The sequence below is a fragment of the Mus pahari genome, chromosome 23 (genome assembly GCF_900095145.1).
Source record: "Mus pahari chromosome 23, PAHARI_EIJ_v1.1, whole genome shotgun sequence".
Lineage (NCBI taxonomy): Eukaryota > Metazoa > Chordata > Mammalia > Rodentia > Muridae > Mus > Mus pahari.
The window spans coordinates 8,543,172-8,565,406 of record NC_034612.1 but is presented as its reverse complement, the minus strand read 5'-3'; the positions used below and the strand labels follow the sequence as shown (position 1 = coordinate 8,565,406).

Genomic DNA, 22,235 nt, shown 5'->3' with positions numbered 1-22,235 from the left:
CCTCTCCTAGTCGTCTCTCCTTGTCACCTCTCCTTGTCACCTCTCCTAGTTGTCTCTCCTTGTCACCTCTCCTTGTCACCTCTCCTAGTTGTCTCTCCTTGTCACCTCTCCTTGTCACCTCTCCTAGTCATCTCTCCTTGTCACCTCTCCTCCTCACCTCTCCTAGTCGTCTCTCCTTGTCACCTCTCCTCGTCACCTCTCCTAGTCGTCTCTCCTTGTCACCTCTCCTTGTCACCTCTCCTAGTCGTCTCTCCTTGTCACCTCTCCTTGTCACCTCTCCTTGTCGTCTCTCCTAGTCGTCTCTCCTTGTCACCTCTCCTGTCACCTCTCCTAGTCACTGCTGTGCCCTTCTCTTAACAAATAAATTTCTTGTTTTCTGCAATTCGGACTTAAAAACAAGAAAGTGCACATGCTTCCCCAAGCTCCACACTCATCAGAGATCTGGAAGATCTGGAAGGCCAAGATCCTCCTGAGCCCCCCTCTGAGGGAGCAGATGGGCAGGCTGCTGGCCAGTTCCCAGGGGTAGCTGCTTCCCCCTGCTGTCCAATCAGGGCTCATTCCACACTCACTCAATGCCACGCCCCTCCTGACGCACAGTCTTCCCCATCTCCAGGCAAATCCATTTGTCAAGGCCTATGTTACCTCCCTCATCCTCAGGAGCTATATACCCGAGGGTGCGCAGGTCTGTTGATTAGCCACGTCTGAATTTAAAGCTAGAACTCTGATCCCTACTTAACCCAGAGCCTCGATTTAAACACTGCTGCCCTGCACTTTAATGGTCAGCATCCTTAGATCCTGGGGTGGGGCTGAACTCACCAGCAATACATTTGTCGGCTGTTTTACCTGGTTTGTGTTTTTAGCATAAAGCCAGTAATTTAATCAAGTATGTCAATTTGTTAATTACATCGGTTACCTGTTACAAAAGAACTGATAATCAAATTGTTTGAAAAGTTTATGTAAAATAGATGGAGAGGAAGATTAAGTAAGAAAATGAAAAAAAAATGAACTAAGTTCTTTGAAAAGAATGTGTCTTATTCAGCTGTAGTATCCCTAGAGACAGTGAGTGCTAATGTTTGCCCAGGGACAGAGATGACAAAAGGAGGAGCGCACAAACTTCCTGGTTCTTAGCTCGGGTAGCTTCCGAAGACTTCTAATTCACCCTTACCCTGCAATCCTGAGTCTACACTCCACTTCCCAGCACAGCACTGTGACCATACACTTGCCACTCGGTTAGAAGGTCAAGAAAAGTTTGCACATTATTTGGAAAAACCTCCTCTAAGGAAAATGTATTTCCATAATATTCAGGAGGATTTATTAAAATAAAGGTGGAGGATTTTAATATTTACAACTATGGAGGACAATAATGTACAACACAGAGCAGCACTAGTGAACGGCACTCAGAACTTCCAAACACAGGAGCCTTTCGAAACCATGTAGTTCCTAGAAGGAGAGTCCCGAGTCCACTGAAGCCAACTACGAGGAAACGACGAGGGACCAAGCATGGCGGGTCTCACGAGTGCCACTACAGCAGACTCACCCCAAGCTCGTCATCATCAGAGTTATCAAAGATGTTGTCTAAGTCGTGCAGGGAAGGTGCCAGATCTGTCACCTGGGTAAGGCTCCCAGAGCCGGCTCTGCCAGCAGCGCTGTCCTGCCGGACATCTGTGAGAGAGGAGGCAAGGACAGGGTGAGCAGGCTCCTAGACGAGGGAGGGAGACAGGGAAGGACATGGACTGGACCTCGGTGAACAAGGTCTGCTGGGAATTCCCTCCCTATGTCCTACTTAAATTTAGACACAATTATTTCCAAATATGCTTATCAGCTTTGAAATGAACCAAAAACAATCCAAAAAAAAAAACCTATTAAAGTTATGATCAAATTACTGCTATAGTACTAGGAACATAATCTGAACTTGAGAGGAATTCCCTTTGCATTTTACTTTAGCAACAGTCCAAGTGAGGGAGTAACAATGTACACACCTGTTTTAGTAGCAGAACTGAAAATAGACATGGCATTTTTCCCATCAGGCACCGGCGTGGAATGACCTGGTGTAGTGACATCCTTGGTACCAAATCCATCCTCTGACTGTGTAATAAATTCAGCCAAACAAAACACATGAACAGCAACCCAAAGTGTGGGATATGAGGGAGAACACAAAGAATTAGCGCGTCAAATGGAACCTGTTATGAGCAGTGTGGGAAACCATGGTCTATGCAACCAAAGGGCATCAAAGGCAGGCCCTTGCTCTGCATGGCACAGAATCGACAACGCCCAGCTCTCTCAACCCTCTAGGTGTTCTTAGCGACTCGGGGATGCTGGTGGACCTTATTAAGGACCTGTCCTGGCATCCAACGCTGTCTTCAGTACTTGTACCGACATTAAATGATAGCCCAAGGCTCTGGGTCTACACAGACCCTGTGCACTGTCCCCTCTACTCTATCAGCCTCTTTCCCTGTACACTGTCCCCTCGACTCTATCAGCCTCTTTCCCTGTACACTGTCCCCTCGACTCTATCAGCCTCTTTCCCTGTNTCTATCAGCCTCTTTCCCTGTACACTGTCCCCTCGACTCTATCAGCCTCTTTCCCTGTACACTGTCCCCTCGACTCTATCAGCCTCTTTCCCTGTCAGCCTCTTTCCCTGTGCACTGTCCCCTCGACTCTATCAGCCTCTTTGCCTGTACACTGTCCCCTCGACTCTATCAGCCTCTTTCCCTGTGCACTGTCCCCTCGACTCTATCAGCCTCTTTGCCTGTACACTGTCCCCTCGACTCTATCAGCCTCTTTAATTGCCATCCTTCCTACTCTCTCCAGAATGCTTCCTTTGATGGCTGCCGCTGCTGGCAGGCACACCCAGCACTCACTCTCACGGCAATGGAACCTGAGCGGTCCCCACTGACAGGCTATGGCAGTGCTGATATGGAGTCAGAGAACACACAGGCACAGCTCTCAGCACAGTGAACATAAGCACTTCGTAAGAAGAGACACTGCCCTCGACACTTTCTGCTTTACAGTCTAACTATTTTGGAAAATCTTTAAACGACATAAGCAGGGAGCACAGGCCAACGGTAATTAGCATGAGAGGAGCCATGCACGGCATAAGCTACAGCCTGGAGAACACACAGCTTCCTTTAGGCTCGGCCGACTCTGAACACAGGTGAGCCATGACATGGAGGAACGGAATGCTGCTCCACACAGCAGTACCAAGAGCATGGGTATGAGGACAGAGCAACCAGGCAGGACTACCTCAGACCTTCTGCCTCAGGACCCTCCTCCACACACGGCAAACGCCAAGCCCCTCGGCTGCCGGACTTGGGCTAAGGGAAATGGTACCTTGCTCTTCTTCAGGGAGTCCTTCTCCGTCCCCTGCTTGCATTTCTTATTTGCTGTGAAGATGTACTTTATGTCACCATCCTCAAAGGTGTATGGGTCGTTGACTTCTCCCAGAGTGTCTCCAGGCTGCTGGGACAGAGGTGATGGGTCGAGGAAGGGGAGAGGCTGCACCTGAGGCTGCTCATCCTGCCAGATTTTGAACCTCTTGTTAGGTTGTGCTAAGAGTCTAAAAGGGAAAATAAGTGACAATTGAATAAGTAAGTAAGGTGACACTGTCTTTTTCAAAGCAGTCTGTGACTTTTACATTTCTTTTTATTTGCTTTGTGTGTGTGCATGCACATGTACCATGTGAAGGTCAGAGAGCTGGCACTCTCCTTCCTGGGGATTAAACTCAGCATCAGGCATCGCCAGTGCTTCTGTGGACTCAGCATGGTGGACATAAAAATGTCACAGACAAAAAAGTCTCCGTCTGCAGTGCTGGTTCTCAGTGTGCGTGCCTGCTGAGCCTTCTTGCCAGTCCAGTAGTTAGCATTTAAAAGGAAGTTGAACCTCAACACTGAAAAAACTAATACATTTCCAGTATCGTGTTTTTGTTTTTCAAGATCGTAAGCATGATCAGGCAGAGCTATGGCAGCTTTGTCAGTCCACGCCCAGACCCTTCAGAAATGACAGGTCCTGGGCACACACTTCCTAGACACACACTCCCAGGACACCAGCTCTGGCTCCTCAGTCAGCAAATGAGCACAAGGGTGCTTGTCGGTCACCTGCGCTGGGGGTCAAAACTGTGAGTGGCTCCCAGGCACAGAGAACACAGCGTCCAGACAGCTGGCTGTGCAACATGGGAAGTCTCTTCAAGTTACACTCTGGACTAACAAACTTAACAGATAAGTGGATCCATACTGTGTATCCTAAAATGCCAAGCATATAAACACCATCACATAGCTAAGTCTCATACACTCCCCATGGGCACAAAGAGAGAGAGAGAGAGAGAGAGAGAGAGAGAGAGAGAGAGAGAAAGAGAAAGACAGCAAAGACAGGACAATGTGGGTGTGCATCCCCTTCCCTCCCACAGAGGGAGCGAGGCGAAGCTGCCCGCCCCATCCCCAGCCCAGGACAGGCTCACCTTTGCAGGGCCGTGCTCTCGGGATTCAGGTCCAGGGCAGTGTCAAACCTCTCCCCCTGCAGTTCTGGAGGCCGGAACTCAGCATCCTCACTGGACGGGAGACGAAAACTCTGCCACCACCTGTCTGACGACTCGGTGTGTGAGGGCCTGAGCCCACTGTACAAGGCTGTCTCACTGGCCTCTGCCATCAGAGGCAGTCTTTGGCCTACGAGGACAGTTCTGTCCTCTATAGTAGACAGCTGCTGAAGGTCCAGCCCATTTCCATAGAGGGCAGGGTTCACAGGGACAGAAGGTGGGTCCAAACTCTCTGCCTCCTGACCTCGTGGCTGAGGGCTGAGTGTGGGGGGCAGAGGGGAGATGGGGGAATGAGGAGAATCCATAGGATTCAGATTCATTTGCTTGCTTGTATTTCTGGAAGGCACGGCCATTTGCTTATCATACTTTCGAGTGTTCGGCACCTCCAAGGAGGCGTCTATCCCTGGCAGCCCTAGCTTCTGCCCAGGCGCATCCTGCTCCACGCATAACTCTTCGGCCACCGAGGGCCTGTGGTGAAAGGGCACCAAGGGTCTCTTTTGCAACTTGTCTCCTTTTTCTTGTCTTTCTGTGGTTTTGTGCTTGGAAGAAGCAGGGGGTGGTAAGGATGAAGATGATGGCAGTCCTGCACTGAAGCCTGGCTGAGAGATGGCAGGAGGTCGGCTGGGTCCTACTGCACACCGTTTTAACAGTTTATGCCTACAATGAGAGTTAAAGTGACGTTAACACACACCCAGTACAGATAATGGCGGGACTGTGACATCACATAGCAAGCGTCTCTGCTAAGGGGATGACTGACACCTCTGAAAGGCTCCAGAATTCAATATGCTCACAAGCACTAAGATAAAAGTGCCTGACAGGAAGTCAAGAACCACTCACATATAAGGTCAAGCAGGTAAAAAAAAAGTGGACTTGATGCGAAATATAACTTACCACCCTGCTCACCCTAAACCTTGCTGGTCAGACAGGAGCTGCACACCCTACCCTCACTGCCTCTGGAGACTGTGAGACTAACTGAGCAGAGAGGGCAAAAGGAGACATTCATTTTCTATCCTGACTCTGATGGGAATATGCAATGGCTTAACTGACTTGTAACAGTGCACACTGGGGATAAAATCGCCGTGCCCCATCCTCCGAAGATGGTGAAGCCAAGAGAAACCAGAGCGCCTGACAGGATTCATGGCCTACTCAGTCTTGCCCCTGAGTGTGCCTGGGAAGGGGCATGGGACAACTGTCACCTTCAAGCACATGTGAGAACGGGCTGGAGCTCTGAGTGCATGCACATGCGTGTGAGCCCCGCGGCACCTTGGCGAGGATACACGTCTGTGCACACTGCTTGGCAAACACAGGCCTGAGGAACGGCTTGGTCAGGATCGCTAAATGAAGCCAAGTTGACTATGCGCAGCCAAGTTCCACAACAAGTCAGTCTGCTTCTCCGTCTGTAAATCGCTCCAGGAAGACTACATGCCCTCCAGTGGTGAGCGGTGACTCTGAGGCCACTTGGGTGGAATTAAATTACTGCTGCACTGAACTAAATGATGCCCTCATGGGCAGTAAAATGGATTTGTGTGCCACGATGGGATGGTTTAGTGGGACAGAAGAATAGCCGCCCTGTTCCATTCAGCCATTAAATAGTGAGAGGAGTAGGCCCTTCCATACGATTTGGCAATCCTACAGTAGATAATCTGCAAACACTCCACTCAAACTGTTTAAAAACTAAATAATAATAATAATTAAAAAAAAGCAAAAGCAAAAAGAGGCTGACTTTGAATAAGGCTATCAAGAAGAGTGAGGGCAGAGGTGTGCTCCATGCACCAAGGGCACCGCAATCAGGTCGCCCCTCTCCAGTCTTCCAGGGGTTCATTTCTAACTTTTTATACACACATTGGAACTTTCCCCAAAAGAAGCAGCCGCACTCATCTTCTGGCAGGGTTCTTACGCAGACTCTTCAAAGAAAGGATTTGTTGTAACTGTGTAAGCTTCTGACATTGCCTCTTTCAGCTCCACAACGTTTAAGAGCAGGAATGTGCTCCGCACTGAGAGAGCATGTACCAAACCCCCAGTTACCAAGGAGCCTGGCCTGAACAAAGGGGGAGAGAGACCTTAGAGAGGGGCGTGGCCAGCAGTGGGAGGAGGAGAGCTAAGGTGGAGCCACACAGGAAGGACTTGGGGAATAAGAAGCTAGCTAAGAACTAGAGTAGCAATCCCAGAGCACAGAGAACAAAACATTATTTACTAAATAAAAATGACAATAATTCTTTAAATGTCACACTAATAAGTAAAACAATGTTTCAAGAAAAAAATCTAGATTGTAGAAAAGGTCAGGAAAAAGAAAAAAGGCCCAAGTCAAACTGACCATAGTTTATACCTCACATCCTTTAAAGGTGTATGCCCCGCCTCCAACTCCCTATAGCTAAGAGTCAGTCAGATAGAGAGATGGATGGATGGATGGATGGATAGATAGATAGATAGATAGATAGATAGATAGATAGATAGATAGATAGATATTCAGCTACTGCAAACTATGCCTGCCCTAAGACAGGAGGCGAGCTGAATCAACTCAGAGAGGACACCGAGTGGACAAAGTCCTTTATGAAGCTCCACAGCAGGCCAGGCATGATCTAGGTGGCTGAGGGAACAGGGCTGCCCACTAAGACAACACATGGTAAGAGTATGGGGCCAGGGAGGCAGGAACACGGGTCAACATTCTTTTCTCCAAGTCGATGGAAAGAGTTTGCATTCCCTCCCCTTGTCAGTCCACTCTCACTCAGGAACGCCTGAGTCAAGAAGTGAACAGTTGATCGCCTTCTCAACAGACAACCCTCATTCAGGAAGGTGCGAGGAAGCACATGAGAAATGTATGCTTCTAGAACTCTAGACCCATAAGTGGAAGAGCAAGGCCTGTCATAACTATCTGCTGAACTAGGAGATAGGTTTACCTCCCCTAAAAATCGTAAAAAAAAAGCCGTAGAGGCCCACGGCAGTGAGACAGGTCCTGTACTACCACACAGTGGTGGTGCTAAGTCAACAGTGGAAAGGGGAGGGGCCATGCAAACACCGCGAGCAACTGAGACACCACTATGGCTCTTGGGGTGTTAGCAAACGCCTCGACTCTAACAGTAACAAAGATCCTCCAGACAAAGGAACTCAGGGTCACTGGCAAAAGTCACTTCATCAAAGTTCTGTTGACTTCAGCCAGCCAACATTCAGTCCTGAACTCTGAATCCTGGCGATGAAACACGACTTCGTGGGAGACAACAGATTCCTTCCTTCTGTACTGGAGGACGTTTGGAGGGAAGACTGAGATGAAGCGGTCCGTGCGGCGGCCGCGGCCGGCACTGTCCCCGCCAACGCCGCGGCTTTTCCGCACCCACCTGGAGCAGGAGCAGCTGACTCTTTGGGTTGGGTCCACAAAATCCCAGGCAGCAGGACTGTGAGCAGGCTCTTCCTCCCGAGTGGGCGTTGACATCTGGCTCCTCCTAGGAAAGGTACAAAAGTGACTTTGTACACACATGCGCTAACTCATTCTGCTACAGACAAAACATCTTTTCTCCCTTCAGGTGTGAATCATTTTTACATAAACATGAATCCTGCTGATAAAGGAGTTCAGAGTAACTGAGGAGGTACACGGCCCGTCTGCTATACCAGAAGCAGTTCAAATGCTCCTGCTCAAGCTCATCTTACACGTGCACGGACAGCACGGACAGCACCCACCCTGTTGCTGCCTTTTAGAAAGTCACTTCTGCCTACAGGAGCAAGGCCTGAGTCTAGTACCACATACTTACATGCAAACTTGCCCACTCCCATCCTTTACACACACACACACACACACACAAACACAAAGTCATTTAACATTATGTAAGAATTTTAAAATTACTGTTAGAAAACATCTACAAATTATACTCAGGTATGCTGTAAATCGCCCTGGAAGCGCCCACATTAAAGGCGATGTTCTAACCCATTTAATGTCATTAGTAACAAGCCGCTGGAAACAAGAAAAGAGGCAACGCTCCGACCGACCCCTCGCTCCCAGCAGCTGATGCCACAGACCTGCCGGGTGGCCCCATGGGAATCCTTGAGACAGCCTTTCTCCCTTCCTGGGAGCCTCGGCTCCTACTCTGGCCCAGTAAGAGAGGGACGCGATCTGTCTGTCACAAACAGCAGAGGTGAGAGGCTGCTTGTGAGTAAAAGCGAGGACAGAGAGAAAGAAATCCTAACTGAAATACTATCTAGGCAGTGAAGACAGAGGAAAAGTATTTGTACTAATTGTTCTGGAGGAAATAAAATATTTTCTAAGTGATTGGGGGCAGTTTTCAAGTCTTAGACTATGATTTCCCATACAATTATTTTAGAGTTTGTCTAGTGTATCTTCAGTGGCCTATTCTAGAATCAATTCATCTGAAAGTAAATATTTAACATCAATTTGCTGAAAGTTTGACCCAAAGGTCAGCTATTGAACCCACACATAGAACTCTGAACAGTGCTCTATTAGGAGAATTTGTTATTTCTAAATGAAAAGTTATTAGTAAGACAAGTACCCATATGACAAGCTGCAGAGGTGACTCAGTGTTTGAGAGTGCTTGGTCGGTACCAGAGGACCTGAGTTTGGTTCCCAGTACACTATGATGCCATGTGCTGGAAGCCAGCACCTCTTTTGGTCCCCACAGGCCCTGTTTTTAAAATAATAATATTAGGGGCTTGAGAGACGGTTGGCAAAGGGGTTGAGAACACTGGCTGCTCTTGCAGAGGCCTCAGGGAGTTTGGTTCTCAGAACACTAGTTCACAACCATCCACAACTCCAGTTCCAAGGAATCTAATTTTCTCTGCTGGCCTCTGTAAGAATTGGGCATACACGTATAGACAAAATACCCACATACATATAAATGTACAAGAAATATGTTCATAGAGATAGACATACAAGACAGACACACACATACATTCAGACACATACACATACACATACGTGTATATCACAGACACACATGCACACATACATAGTTACACACATACCTATATGCACATCCACAGATATACACACATGCTCACACAGTCAGACACACATGTGTATACATACACACAGACACAATATGAAATAAAGCAGACAGAGAGAAGGCAGGACCACAGCATCGTCCAGGCGTGCACTGCTGGTAAAAACCCAAGGCCAACACGACTGTCCAAGTTTGTTTCCCTCTGTAACCGGGAATCACTCAGAAATCTGCACAAAAAGAAGTCCAGACCCTGACTGCCACCTAACAGTCAGGGTAAAGCTCTGAGCTGTCCCTGTTGGCAGATGTCACATCAACAACGTGTTAATTCTTATATGATCAAGAACCTGAAAATGATCCAAAATATCTAAATCAGGTAAAGCAATGTTCTGCTTTATAGCACCTTTGTTTTATATCATATTCTACTGAGCTTAAATCATAAAAATGACAATTTGGAGATCTTTGGGTTTGGTCACACAGTTGTCCATGTGACTGACTTTCCCTCTTCATCCTGCGGTCAGGGAGCTGACAACCACAGTACACAGCACGTACTTAGACTGGGCTCTGTTGAGGATGCACTCCCTCCAGACTCGACGGACCATGTGACTGTGCAGCTTAGGAGGGGTCTTCCTTGATCTCTTCGGACTGTGCATAGTTGTCATCCCTCCATCTTGGGAACCGAGGTGACTGGCAGCACTCTGCACACCTCCACTCTCTCCTGGAAAGCAAGCACAATTAGAGCATCGGGACTGCCATGGGTGCTTGTGGAACATAGGCTGCCAAACTCACATCTGTGAAGCTCTGTCTCTTCACCCAGCAACATCATTATTTGCAGTGATGAGAGAATTCTCCCCACAGCTCTTCCCACACATACCAACCAATACCAACACCAAGTTGTAGCCTGGGTCTGTGGGATTCTCTGTGTTTTCCCTAAGGCAATAGACATGATAAACATGCACACCACTTGGGAAGACTTGCACAGCAACATCTCACCCCATGTAGATGCAACCTCACTTATAAGGAAGAGATCATAATTGTAATATTAAAAACGCAACATTCATTACTTGTCCTGAGTTTAGAAACTAAACACAATCGGTATATTTGGGAGCAGATCGAGCAGCAAAGGCAGCTCTGTGCTCACTCATCTAAACAGTTGTGTAATAAAGGCACACTGTACACAAGCAAGAGAAAGAATTCATTGGCACACTGGTGTCTGGAACTGCTTGCCTTACTCCCAATGTGAGCTACCAGAGCTTAGCATTAAATCACGGAAAGGGGTTGTCTCCAAGAATGTTTCCCTCAAGTGCGTCCAGTTAGTCTGTCCCCGTTGATGGCTGACCAATTCCTTCTGGCCAGACCCACTGTGACGGTGCAGGGGGACCGAAGTTCTTCCATTCCCATTCCAGACACTGGCCAGTCTAAAGTCAACTCCATGGCTCTCTCTTATTTGGCTTAATACACTATCATATAAACTAAAAATGACAAAAGTTTAAAATATTCAAAATACTGACAGAGAGGGTCTTTGATGATCACTACAAAAAATAAAGAAGTATTTTCTTTTTCAATTTAGTTATAATAAAAATCAATCAATGGCAAACTGTTTTTGGAAGAGACATGCCAACGCTCTGCTCTGGGGAAGAACGAGCTGACCCATAGGTGACACACATAAAACACTCGCACCTAATCTATGCCCAGCTTCCTGATATCATAAGCCATCTCTGAACTACGGACACCACCACATAACTGCTTGTAGATTTCCAACCAGAGCAGGCTGACTCCAGCCAGGAGCGTTAATACAGGAGCCCTGTCCCTCAACAAAGTGAACCAAACTGTTTACTCTGCAGCCAAGCAATCTCTCCATTTGGGGGAATTGGGGGACTGTGAAATGCTTAATTCCGAGAGCAGATCAGTAGAGACTCAGCGCCCACTCAGAGCTCCTCACGCTAATCTAACACTCTCTTACAATGCAGAGAGAATCACTGCATACTTGTCCTTGGGTAGCGACTGTTCGCTAGGCAAAGGTTCCAACTCTCCCTGGTCCAGGGCTTCTTCTGATGGTTACTCTGACTGTCCATGTGACTGGACTAGGAAACACCTCCAGGGCATCATGTCTGTAAGGCACCTCAAGAGACAGTTCACTCTGACTAAATCAAAGGATTAACCCTTCTAAGTTCACTGAGCAGTGGTAAAAGGGCCGGTGGGACCTGCTGGAGAAAACAGGACCCTAGGGAACATGTCCTCAGGACTGCAACCTGGCCCTGGCCACCTGCTCTGTGCGCTCTTTACTCTGTATCCAACAAGAGACTGAGAATTGCCTCCCACATCTTCCCACTCCTATACTGCCCTCTCTGAATGCATGCGGCCGAGCAACAGGGAGCTTCCTCTGTGGCTGGGAGTCACACAAACCCTCTTCCCTACGAGCAGCGTCTCTCTCAGGCATCTGGCCACTGAGACACAAAGTTCATATCGTATTTGCCACTGTTTTTATATAAAAGACCAGGAACAGGCTACTCATATACAGTTTCCTGTTCATGTACAGAAACATGGGGGGCAGGTGAGATGGCTCAGCGGGTAAGAGCACCCGACTGCTCTTCCAAAGGTGCAGAGTTCAAATCCCAGCAACCACATGGTGGCTCACAACCATCCGCAACAAGATCTGACTCCCTCTTCTGGAGTGTCTGAAGACAGCTACAGTGTACTTACATGTAATAAATAAATCTTTAAAAAAAAAAAAAAAAAAAAGAAACATGGACATGACCAGTGACAAGATCACACATATGTGTTCAGAACTAAGGAATGCACCGACACGATCCATAGACTAGAGACTAAGGTGGCTCAGGCACAACTCTGAGACACAGCCACTCGGCCTTCTCACACTCTACCCCTTGCCCATCTCCACCACTTCCTCAGGGATTCTGCAATGCTGATGGTGATCCGGGAATCCTTCCCAGGGGCGTGCTGGGTCGTACTCACCTATAACCACCTGCTCTGGGGAGGTGGGAGGCGTCAGAGGCATCCCACAGTTACTGGGGTCTTTCACACTACCAAGCCCCTGCTGTGCGACTGTGACGTGCCCTCCGGCACCAGCACCACTCTGAGGAACAGGGATGTCATTCTGAGAGACCAACACGAAAGCCGAAGGGTAGACCATCCGGACGCCACCTGTGAGGAGAGATGACAGCAAGGACCAGGCTGAGACACTGACGCGGTGAGCAGGTCAAGGGAAGAGGAAGTCCTGCCACAGCACACTTGCTTGAACATGTGTCCCAGAGTCACCATGACAGCACAAGGGACAGGAAGCAGGGGCCCTTGGAGCTAGAACACAGTTCCCCAGGCAAACACTTTCTTACCAACAATGACTTCAACTGCCACCGGGAAGTCGTCATCGTACCCCAGCTCAGCCTCTTCTCGAGGCTCCTCCCTCTTCCTCAGCACCATTGGGTAGAAACACTGCCATTCCTCAATCAGCTTGCGGGCGGCTGGGTCGGACATCTTGTATGCATGCCCTGTTAGCGTGCCATTTAAGCCGTAAGGACTCACCAGTACTAGGAAAGGAGAGACAGGTATCACATAGAATCCTATCTATTTGGTCATTTTGGGTTATAACAGAGCTCTACGCTTCATGCCCATTGATTTATATCCTAAGTCTTTCACAGTGTGGTTTCAAAATTTACTTTAGAATTATTTATACGTATTTTAATTACATCAATTTTCTTAAAATATCAAGTTGGGATACCATTACACTTTTTATTCTATCATTATATACTTTATAAATCAACTACACATTAAAATCCATAACTATGGATAATGGCTGATCAACATGAGCAGCACATTGGGCATGGACACCCAGGCCGACCTGGCACTCAACACTGATGTGGATCCTGAGAACCCTACACATGCAATAGTCAGAGAATAATAGGTAATATAGAATATATAATAACAACAATAAATGCCTACTAGCAGATCTTAATGTCCAGAGCATGATGCGCATCTTCAGGAATGCGTGATGAGCATGCTCAGGCTGCGTGAACTCCAGCATGGAGCTGACACTAGTTCTGCTTCCTTTCAGTCTTTGAAGCTAAGGTTGTTTTGGTGGAATTAGAAGCAAACAAGGCTACCGTGGCACTTATTACACTGTGGCCCTGTAAACAAGTCTTTGGAATAATCCTTTCTAGGGGAAGCACCCCATTTCCCTGTGGCTCTGTGTGTGCATGCATGTATGTGTAGTCTATGTGTACACATGTGTGTGTCCGTGAGTCTAGAGACCAGGGTCAATGTCAGAGGTCTTCCTCTCTGCATCTTTGTCTTTTAAATTAATGTGTGTGTCCACATACGGAGGTAAGAGGACAGTCTGCAGGAGTCTGTTCTGCCACTTGAGTCCCAAGGGTAAGCTCAGAGTGCTTATCAGGGGAAACTTACCCACTAGACCACCTTCCTGGATCTCCACCATTGTGAGAGACAAGGTGTCTCACTGAATACAAAGCCCGCAGACCTGGCCAGACTGCCTGCGGGCCAGCAAGACCCAGGAATTTGCCAAGCTCGGTGCCCCAGAGCTGAGGGTACAGGTTATGTCCTCTCCAGCTCTGACCTGATGCTGGAAAGCAAACTCAGGCTCTGATGCTTGGGGAGCAAGCACGGTACTAACTGAGCCATCTCCCCCACCTCCCTTTTGGCTTTCTGAGACAAATCTCACAGAGCCAAAGTTACCTCTAATTCACTATGACCTGGAGTCCTCTATCCTCCTAAAACTGAGACAACTGGCAAGTGCCCCCACACCTGTGTGCCCCCACACAGCTTCAGGTGCCTTTTTTTTTTTTTTATTGTTTTTTATTTTTTGGATCAACTTTAAAAACATTTAAAGAACTTCTCTATTGCTGTTTGTTTATTTCCCATATTACTGAGTTATATAAAGACTCTCTTTCAAGTGTGCTACCAGTTTTTAAAGCAGTTGGGTAATGTATTACATGGGGGAAGAGAGGCAAAGCTGACTTAAAAGATGTGGTCTCTAGGGACCTTTATTCCCAATACAATCTCTCCTAACCTAAGGTTAGAAGCTACTTCTCTTCTCTGTGACCTTTTATCATCATAAAGGCTTTTAAGTGATAACACTGGAGATGATGTCAGATGTTCCTCCACATTTCAAACTCAAACACAGTATTTAAACAAATCTGAACATTGACACTAGCACATGCTGTGCAGTATCTTAGTTTGTACTTTGAGAATTGGGTTGTTTTAAATTTTACATGAATTTTATACTTCTTTGTTTTGAGGTGTGTGTGCATGTCTGTGGTTTTTCAAGACAGAGTTTCTCTGTGTAGTTCTGGCTGTCTTTGAACTCAGAAATCCACTGGTCTCTGCCTCCTGAGTCCTGGGGTTAATGGCATGCCACCACTGCCCTGCCCGGCTGCCTGGCTTTTACAGTCTAGTAGAATGTAAACAATGGTGATGGGGTGGCAGGCCTATCTCTTGGTAAAACTGAGAACTGGGTAGAAGAATCCAAGGCCCCTCCCACTTAAGGTAGACTTATCTTTATTATTTCTTTAATAAATGAGAACCCATGTGAGGACAAGCTATTACATTCTGTATGTCATGTCTTTTCCAGCCATACATTTTTAGAAATGATAAATCAAACTGAACCAGTAAGATTTATTTTCACGGTTTTTAACATTTCAAAACTGTTATTCATAGAAAATCCTGAATTTCTAAGATTAAGATATAGATTTGTGGACTCAAAAGACAGTTATTCTAGCTCAAAGATAAAGATAAAAAGTGATGAGACTACCATAACCAGATACTCATCCACAGTGTGCAATTAAAGAAAACAATGCTGACAGTAACATCACTAACAAAACTGTACACTGGAAGAGACTCGGAAAGCCAGCTCTCCTTGTTAGCAGCCACCTTTTGTCAGTGACTTCACTGCAGAGCCTTGGTGGCAGACACAAACACAGCCCCTTCATTCACTGTGCGCAATGGCTGGGAGACGGGAGACTCTGGCCTGCGATGCTTGTCAATCTTAGTTTGCTTCAAAGGAAATGACACAGCTTTACCAAGCCCATGTTAGACATGTGCTTACCTGAGAAATGTCATTAGCTGATCTCGCTTACTTTAGACCACCTGCTGAAGCAAGCAACCCCTCCTACAAGACCTCACTCCACCCTACCCCCAACCTCAGTACCCCAACCCCTCCTACTACACCCCACAGGGAGAGGCAGCTCCGCATGTGGTGGTGCTGGTGCGTAGTGCAGCATGTGGCCTCTGACTGACCTTGAAATGGTGCAGGTGAAGACTGGGCCATCTGTAAGTGTTCCTCGTTGATCAAATAGATTGGCTGGTGCTGAGCTATCTCCACACTTGTGCACACATTACTCTCTCCATGAAGGAAGAATGTGAATGCACAGGACAGGTGCTCACTGAAAGAAAAACAACAGGACACTTTCACCAGCGACAGGGAGCAGCACTGGGCAGCACTGGATGCCACTCTGCCCTTGGCCACCCAGCAGAGATGCCCCTCATCTGCTGGGGACACACAGCAGCCTCTAGTCGATGGTGTGTCAAAACCCAGCAGGTGTTCTTAACACTCACAGGTGCTCAAGAGGCTGTCGCCTATTCACACATGAAGCTCCCCTGTCAGCCAGAGACCAGAGAGCCCACAGGGCCTCCTGCACAGTGAGCACTCAACCTGTTAGCTCCGTAAGGGAGGAAATGGAAAGTTTAAGAATTACTTTTAGAGTGGACTACGGACAAGATCAAAAGCAATGGAGCGAGATTCTACCCATTGTAGAGACAACGACGGCTTTACTTATTTGGGGTACAGTGTAGTAAAAATACCACCCAGCTTGTTAGAGCATTATATAAACTTAAATAAAACTGGCTGAAATGGTAGGAGCAGGCTGGCACAGGCCTGTCATCTGAGCAGGGGAGTCTGAGGCAGAAGATCTACCCAGGTGCTGAGGTGAGCCTGAACTACTCAGAGATCCTACTTCAAAACAACAACAAAACCGAATGAGAGCAGTGCCTACACCACGGCGTGGTGACGCTGTCCCCCCCTCGAGGTAGGGAGGTTTATCTATCATATCATCCCTTTTTACAGTTTACATTCTTCTCATTTATGTACTGATTCCTGACATGCCATGGAAGTGAAAGTTACTACCGTGGCATAGTCTTTCAAAGTTGTTAGCTTTGGTCCTGAGCCAGCAGTAATACACCCTCATTCCCCAAAGTGTCCTCAAGAACACTGCCTAGGAACCAAAACCACACCGCTGACGCAGCCACCTCTGGGAAGCGGCTCCTGTTCACGAGGCCTCCACACTATGACAACAGGGCATATCAGAAGCACTCCTCAGAAAATGCAATCTTGTTTCAAGAATAAAATCATAATGCTTTACAGCAAATGAAAGAAGTCCATCACTACCACAAAGGGAAGCACGAGTCCCTGGGGGCTTGTGCTTTACTAGGAATGTGAAGTTCTGTCAATAGAAGGCACGTTTGCCCTTAGAAGTAGAAATTCAGCACAACACGGGGAAAAAAAAAATAAGTGGCTCATCTGGGAAGGATTTTTCCCCCCCAAAAAAGCTCAGAAAGACTTGTTCATATCCATGCATTTAAATTTCAAGTTCACAAAAACAGGAACACATTTAAAGCATACAACAGTAAGACTGGCTGTCCTTTACAAAAACAGTCATTAGAAGCATGAACTCTCCCTAGCCCACGACAGAACCAAGGCAGTTTTTCTGACCCTGGATCAGCTTTCTCTCGGTGGGTTGGGCTGACTTGTCCCATCCACAGCCCTTTTCTCAATATACCACAGTTTATAGGAGCTGGTGGGAGTCACCACTGCACAGCACAGCTCTCCTACCAACTGCATGGAGTTGAAGCCGCCCAGCTGCCCACCAGTAAGCACGAAGCACCGGCAGAGAGCTAAAGGACTGGTGGGTGGTGGTCCTGACCCTGCAAGAAGCCCGCAGGAAAGCACGGGAACAATGCAATCAGAGCACCAGGCCCGGGCTCCCAGGAGGGAAGTTGTGAAGGAAGCAATTCAGAACACAAAGCAGGATCCAGAGTGAAACAAGGAGCAGGTGTGTGTACAGACAGCAGAGGCAAAAGCTCCGCTTGACTCAACAAGATGAGTAAGTGCAAAGAGTAGATGTACTTGTTTACCAAGTGAGCTGTGTACAGGGAATGTTGGGTGATGTCACATACATAGCATTCGCTTGCATTTCTCACACACCCCACAAAGAACAGAGAAGCACGAGTGGAAAAGAAGAAGATTTGACCAATCACTTATTTTTACTATTGATTAAAATACAAAATACAAAAAAAAAAAAGCTGCTGGGCGTGGTGGCGCACGCCTTTAATCCCAGCACCCGGGAGGCAGAGGCAGGCGGATTTCTGAATTTGAGGCCAGCCTGGTCTACAGAGTGAGTTCCAGGACAGCCAGGGCTACACAGAGAAACCCTGCCTGGAAAAAAAAAGAAAGAAAAGAAAAGAAAAGAAAAGAAAAGAAAAGAAAAGAAAAGAAAAGAAAAGAAAAGAAAAGAAAAGAAAAGAAAAGAAAAGAAAAGAAAAGAAAAGAAAAGAAAAGAAAAGAAAAGAAAAGAAAAGAAAAGAACAGAAAAGAAAAGAAAAGAACAAGCTTTGGAGGAAGCCGTCAGAGGCGGTGGTGCCATCCCCGCTGCCGGTTTACCGCCTCTCTGAGGATGCCCCTGGCATGTGCAACGCAGCTGCAGGCACAGACTGTTGCCTCCAGAGATTCCATTCTGCTACCACTTACACGATCAGCCTGACGCGGGCACAGCCTGACGCAGTGGAAACTATTCTGAGGGAGAAAGAGGTTCTGAAATAGTGCAGACAGTGTATCTGCTTCTACCAAGTAGAAAGCAGTCGGGTGTATGTGTGTGTGTGTGTGTGTGTGTGTGCATGCGTGCGCGCACACGCACACACGGTTTGCTTATACTACACTGTTAGACAATGTGCTGTAAAACCTAGCCACTTGCCCACAAGCCGTGAGGTGAGTGAAGGAGGTAATTCACAATCGCCTTTTTATCTTTGGGTATCTGCCATTTGGCACACAGAAAGCTGCTGAGGTAAGAACAGGCAGGTCCTGCCTCTCGCTGCTGTCGTACTTCATTGCGCCCTCTTTGGCTCTGATGCTGTCTGTATTCGACCCTCTGGTTAGGTGCTGCTCAGCAAACCACAAGCACCCCCAGCCGTGGCACTGCTACAATGGGGGAAAGGCCGCACTGGCAAAGTGACAAAGGTGCCTTGTGTCATCTCACCAGGTAACCAAGTCACAGTTCCCTGGCGATGTTACCCACTTACCCCTTGTCTCCAAGGATGCACACAGGCATCAGGCTCGGTGCCCACTGCAGGCACACTAGTACCATCCAGGCCATTTCCTGCAAAGGCCCTCCCTCCTCTTACAGAAAGGACAGGCTGAAAACTGAGTTCTAAGGCATTCTACGCAAGGGCACAGCTGCAACCAGGCTTGGAAATCAATGTTGCTCCCATTAGCTAGCTCAAATCCATGGCTGTTCACTTAGACCCTGCCATCTGGTGTACTGCGTATGTAACATGAGATCTGTGAATCAACAGTAAAAACATGGGACTGTACCAATACAACTAGTGCACACGGTGTTACATGCACGCTCTAGGGTGGGGTGCTGTAGTCTGTTTATCTTATGCTTGCCTTCGTGAGTCTATACCGCCATGTGTGTACATCAGTCCATGGAGGCCAGAAGAGGCCAGTGGGTACCTGGAGCTGGAGCTACAGGGCTGTGAGCCTCCATGTGGGTGCGTGGACCCAAACTAGGGCAGCAAGGTTAACTCTGGGGCCACCTCTGCCCCTCACACGGTTTGTGTCCTAACAAGCCCCAAGAAGAGAGAAGGGGGAAGAAAAATGGAAGCAGGAAGGCAGCCGATGACAGAAGGATGGTGGTGTAGAAGCTTCAAAGTCCGTGGGATTAACTGAGCTGCTAGCTTCAGTTCTCTTACTTTAGAAACCTTTCCTAACTGCCTGCTCCCCTCTCTCTGTCTCTCTGTCTCTGCCTGTCTCTCTCTCTCTCTCTGTCTCTGTCTCTCTCTCTCTCTCTCTCACACACAACTGTGTGTACTCCTATTGTCTATCGCACTCTGCCCTGTGCCTCCAGCCAGTGACTCCCTCTAAAGCCCCACCTCCATCTTCCTGTCCCAGCCCTGCCTGCCAACACATACACCTTGCTGTCACACAAGAGTGAGTGTAAGGCCACAGTAGCTTCTGCTGCTGCTGCTGGGATCACAACTCAGGTCTTCACGGTTGCACAGCGAGCACTCTGAACCACGGAACCACCTTTTAAGCCCCGACTTTTGTTCAAGTCACAGTCAAGAAAAACAACGGCCACTGGGAAGCACACAAACCAGTCCCCGTGAAGTCTGTCCTTTGTATTTTCCATCTAAGAAAAGTGTATGGTGTCTGAAAAGTATAAGCAAGAAACGCTGAAATAGTTACCTGGAGTTTGTTCATAAAATGTCATTCTAAGTGCCTTGATGGTACTGATGAGACAATTTATTGAACTGTTCTCATAAAAGTAGATTCTCCCTCTAGGCACAGCCAGACTCAGAGGCTGCGGCACACTTCAGCCCCTGCTGCTGAGGGCACCTTGTTAACCAGGGTTCACAGGACTCCCTCAAAGTATCTTTTTACTGAAGCTACAGAGAAGCTGTCAAAACAGTTTGTTTCAGAGGAATTCAGGTAAATACAGCACTGTGGTCTGCAGGCAGTGGAGGCCCTTCACTGCCTCCTTAGACTGGGGTGTGTCCCTAGATATCAGTGGGTTGTTTGGTTTTTTTAAGATTTATTTATTTTATGTATATGAGTACTCTGTCACTGCCTTCTGACACACCAGAAGAGGGCATTGGATCCCCTTACAGATGATTATGAGTCACCATGTGGTTGCTGGGATTTGAACTTATGACCTGTGGAAGAGCAGTCAGTGCTGCAGTCAGCAGTCACTGAGCCATCTTACCAGCCCCCGATATCAGTGTTTTAAATAGCATGTTCCTGTGTCCAGAAGAAGCAGTGTACAAGTGTGTAACAGGAAGGGTGTGGAGTCAGGGAAGCCTCACTAGTTCAGCAGCCCCTCTGGCAGGACTACTGCCCACGCCTGGGCTGCACACCCACTCCTGGGCTGCACACTCACTCCTGGGCTGCACACTCACTCCTGGGCTGCACACTCACTCCTGGGCTGCACACTCACTCCTGGGCTGCACACTCACTCCTAGGCTGCACACTCACTCCTGGGCTGCACACTCACTCCTGGGCTGCACACTCACTCCTGGGCTGCACACTCACTCCTNGGCTGCACACTCACTCCTGGGCTGCACACTCGCTGCTGGGCTGCACTCACTGCTGGGNTGCACACTCACTGCTGGACTGCACTCACTGCTGGGATGCACACTCACTCCTGGGCTGCACACTCACTCCTGGGCTGCACTCGCTGCTGGGCTGCACACTCAGCACTGGTACAGAGCTGCACCACACCTGGGGCTAGCGCTGCTGCTCTTTCGGTAGAAAAACTGGCCTGTCCATTCCTCATCTTTAACATTTAAAGCAAAGTAAAGACCAAATATGGACCCCAGTGTTTCTCTGGCCCAGCCAGAGGGCTTCTGTCCTGAGCCATCGCACTGACTGGCACTCGGACCGGCTTGATGGGAGCAGAGACTGAATGAATATTTAATTTCCCTTGTGATAATTTTCTCTTCCAGGTTTTGCCTTCTAAAAATTTCTACCATTTTTCTAAGATTCTAAGAAGCATCAGGAGTTCTGGGTTAAAACACAAGGTCATCTGGTCACAGCTTGGTAAGGACTGCACAACTCGCTGTCTGTGTGATGGGGACCTTCCCCATGAGGAGTGACAGGCTGTGAGACTAAGGTAAGTACTGTCACAGTGGATGAGCCCTAGGAAGGAAGTGAGCTTGAGGGTACTGTGCCTGGTGTGGGACTGGTTAGGAGGGTGGAGTCTTGAGGAGAGGATGAAACCAACCCCCTTCCTTGTTTGAACAGCCTGGGGTGAGCCCAGTGCTGGGCTATGTCCCGCACCGCATCCCAGTGCCTCAGCCCAGCTGGCTTTGGAACTTGCAATCCTCCTGCTGTAGCTTCCATAATAGCTGGGACCACAGGTATGTGTTACCAAATGCACTTCTAGTTTCAGTGTTCAGACCTCGTTTTAATTCACTGTTGAACTATGTAACAATTAATGAATGATAAGAAAAATACCTGGCTAGTCCTTCCCCGGGCCTGACCATGGGACCTGTACCCCATCTTTGCTGCTTGGTGGGGTTTTTTCCCCACCCTATTCTACCACTCCCACTGCCCCGTTTCACCCCCTATCACTTAGATAGGGTATAAAGAACGATGGAGGGAGAGCGGAGATCTGTGAACCTAATTTCTTTTTTCTTTGAGCATAACTACTAACAAACTGCAACCGAGCCCCTGAACGACCAATAACCACTTCTCAGGGTTCTAGTATTTACATACCCTCTAAAAATTTTCCAAAATTCCAAACGTCATCCAATTGTAAAAACTATCTGCAGCTGGCAAAGCCACACCTCTGCTAGAGCACGAGGCAGATCATACCCAGCCGCTGCAACGCCGCCCCGCACCCACACCTGGGATTAAAATGAAAACTTCTTACAATATTTCTGTAGGGTTTTTTTTGTTTTTTGTTTTTTTAATTTTATTTATTTATTTATTTATTTTTTAATTTTCTTTATTTACATTTCAAATG

At 47.8% G+C, this 22,235-nt stretch overlaps 1 protein-coding gene across 3 annotated transcripts in view; it reads right to left on the bottom strand.

Annotated features, from left to right (window-relative positions):
* Positions 1–22,235, bottom strand: part of Med13l (mediator complex subunit 13L) — a 221,882-nt gene that overhangs the window by 42,383 nt on the left and 157,264 nt on the right. For all 3 annotated transcript variants that reach the window (XM_021222486.2, XM_021222487.2, XM_029533617.1), the window contains exons 5-13: positions 15,739–15,884; positions 12,822–13,016; positions 12,445–12,633; positions 10,024–10,189; positions 7,861–7,965; positions 4,454–5,185; positions 3,331–3,556; positions 1,980–2,085; positions 1,538–1,662 (exon numbers count right to left, since the gene is read on the bottom strand). In XM_021222486.2, coding sequence (XP_021078145.1) covers positions 1,538–1,662; positions 1,980–2,085; positions 3,331–3,556; positions 4,454–5,185; positions 7,861–7,965; positions 10,024–10,189; positions 12,445–12,633; positions 12,822–13,016; positions 15,739–15,884 — 1,990 coding nt within the window. The remainder of the gene's footprint in view (positions 1–1,537; positions 1,663–1,979; positions 2,086–3,330; positions 3,557–4,453; positions 5,186–7,860; positions 7,966–10,023; positions 10,190–12,444; positions 12,634–12,821; positions 13,017–15,738; positions 15,885–22,235) is intronic.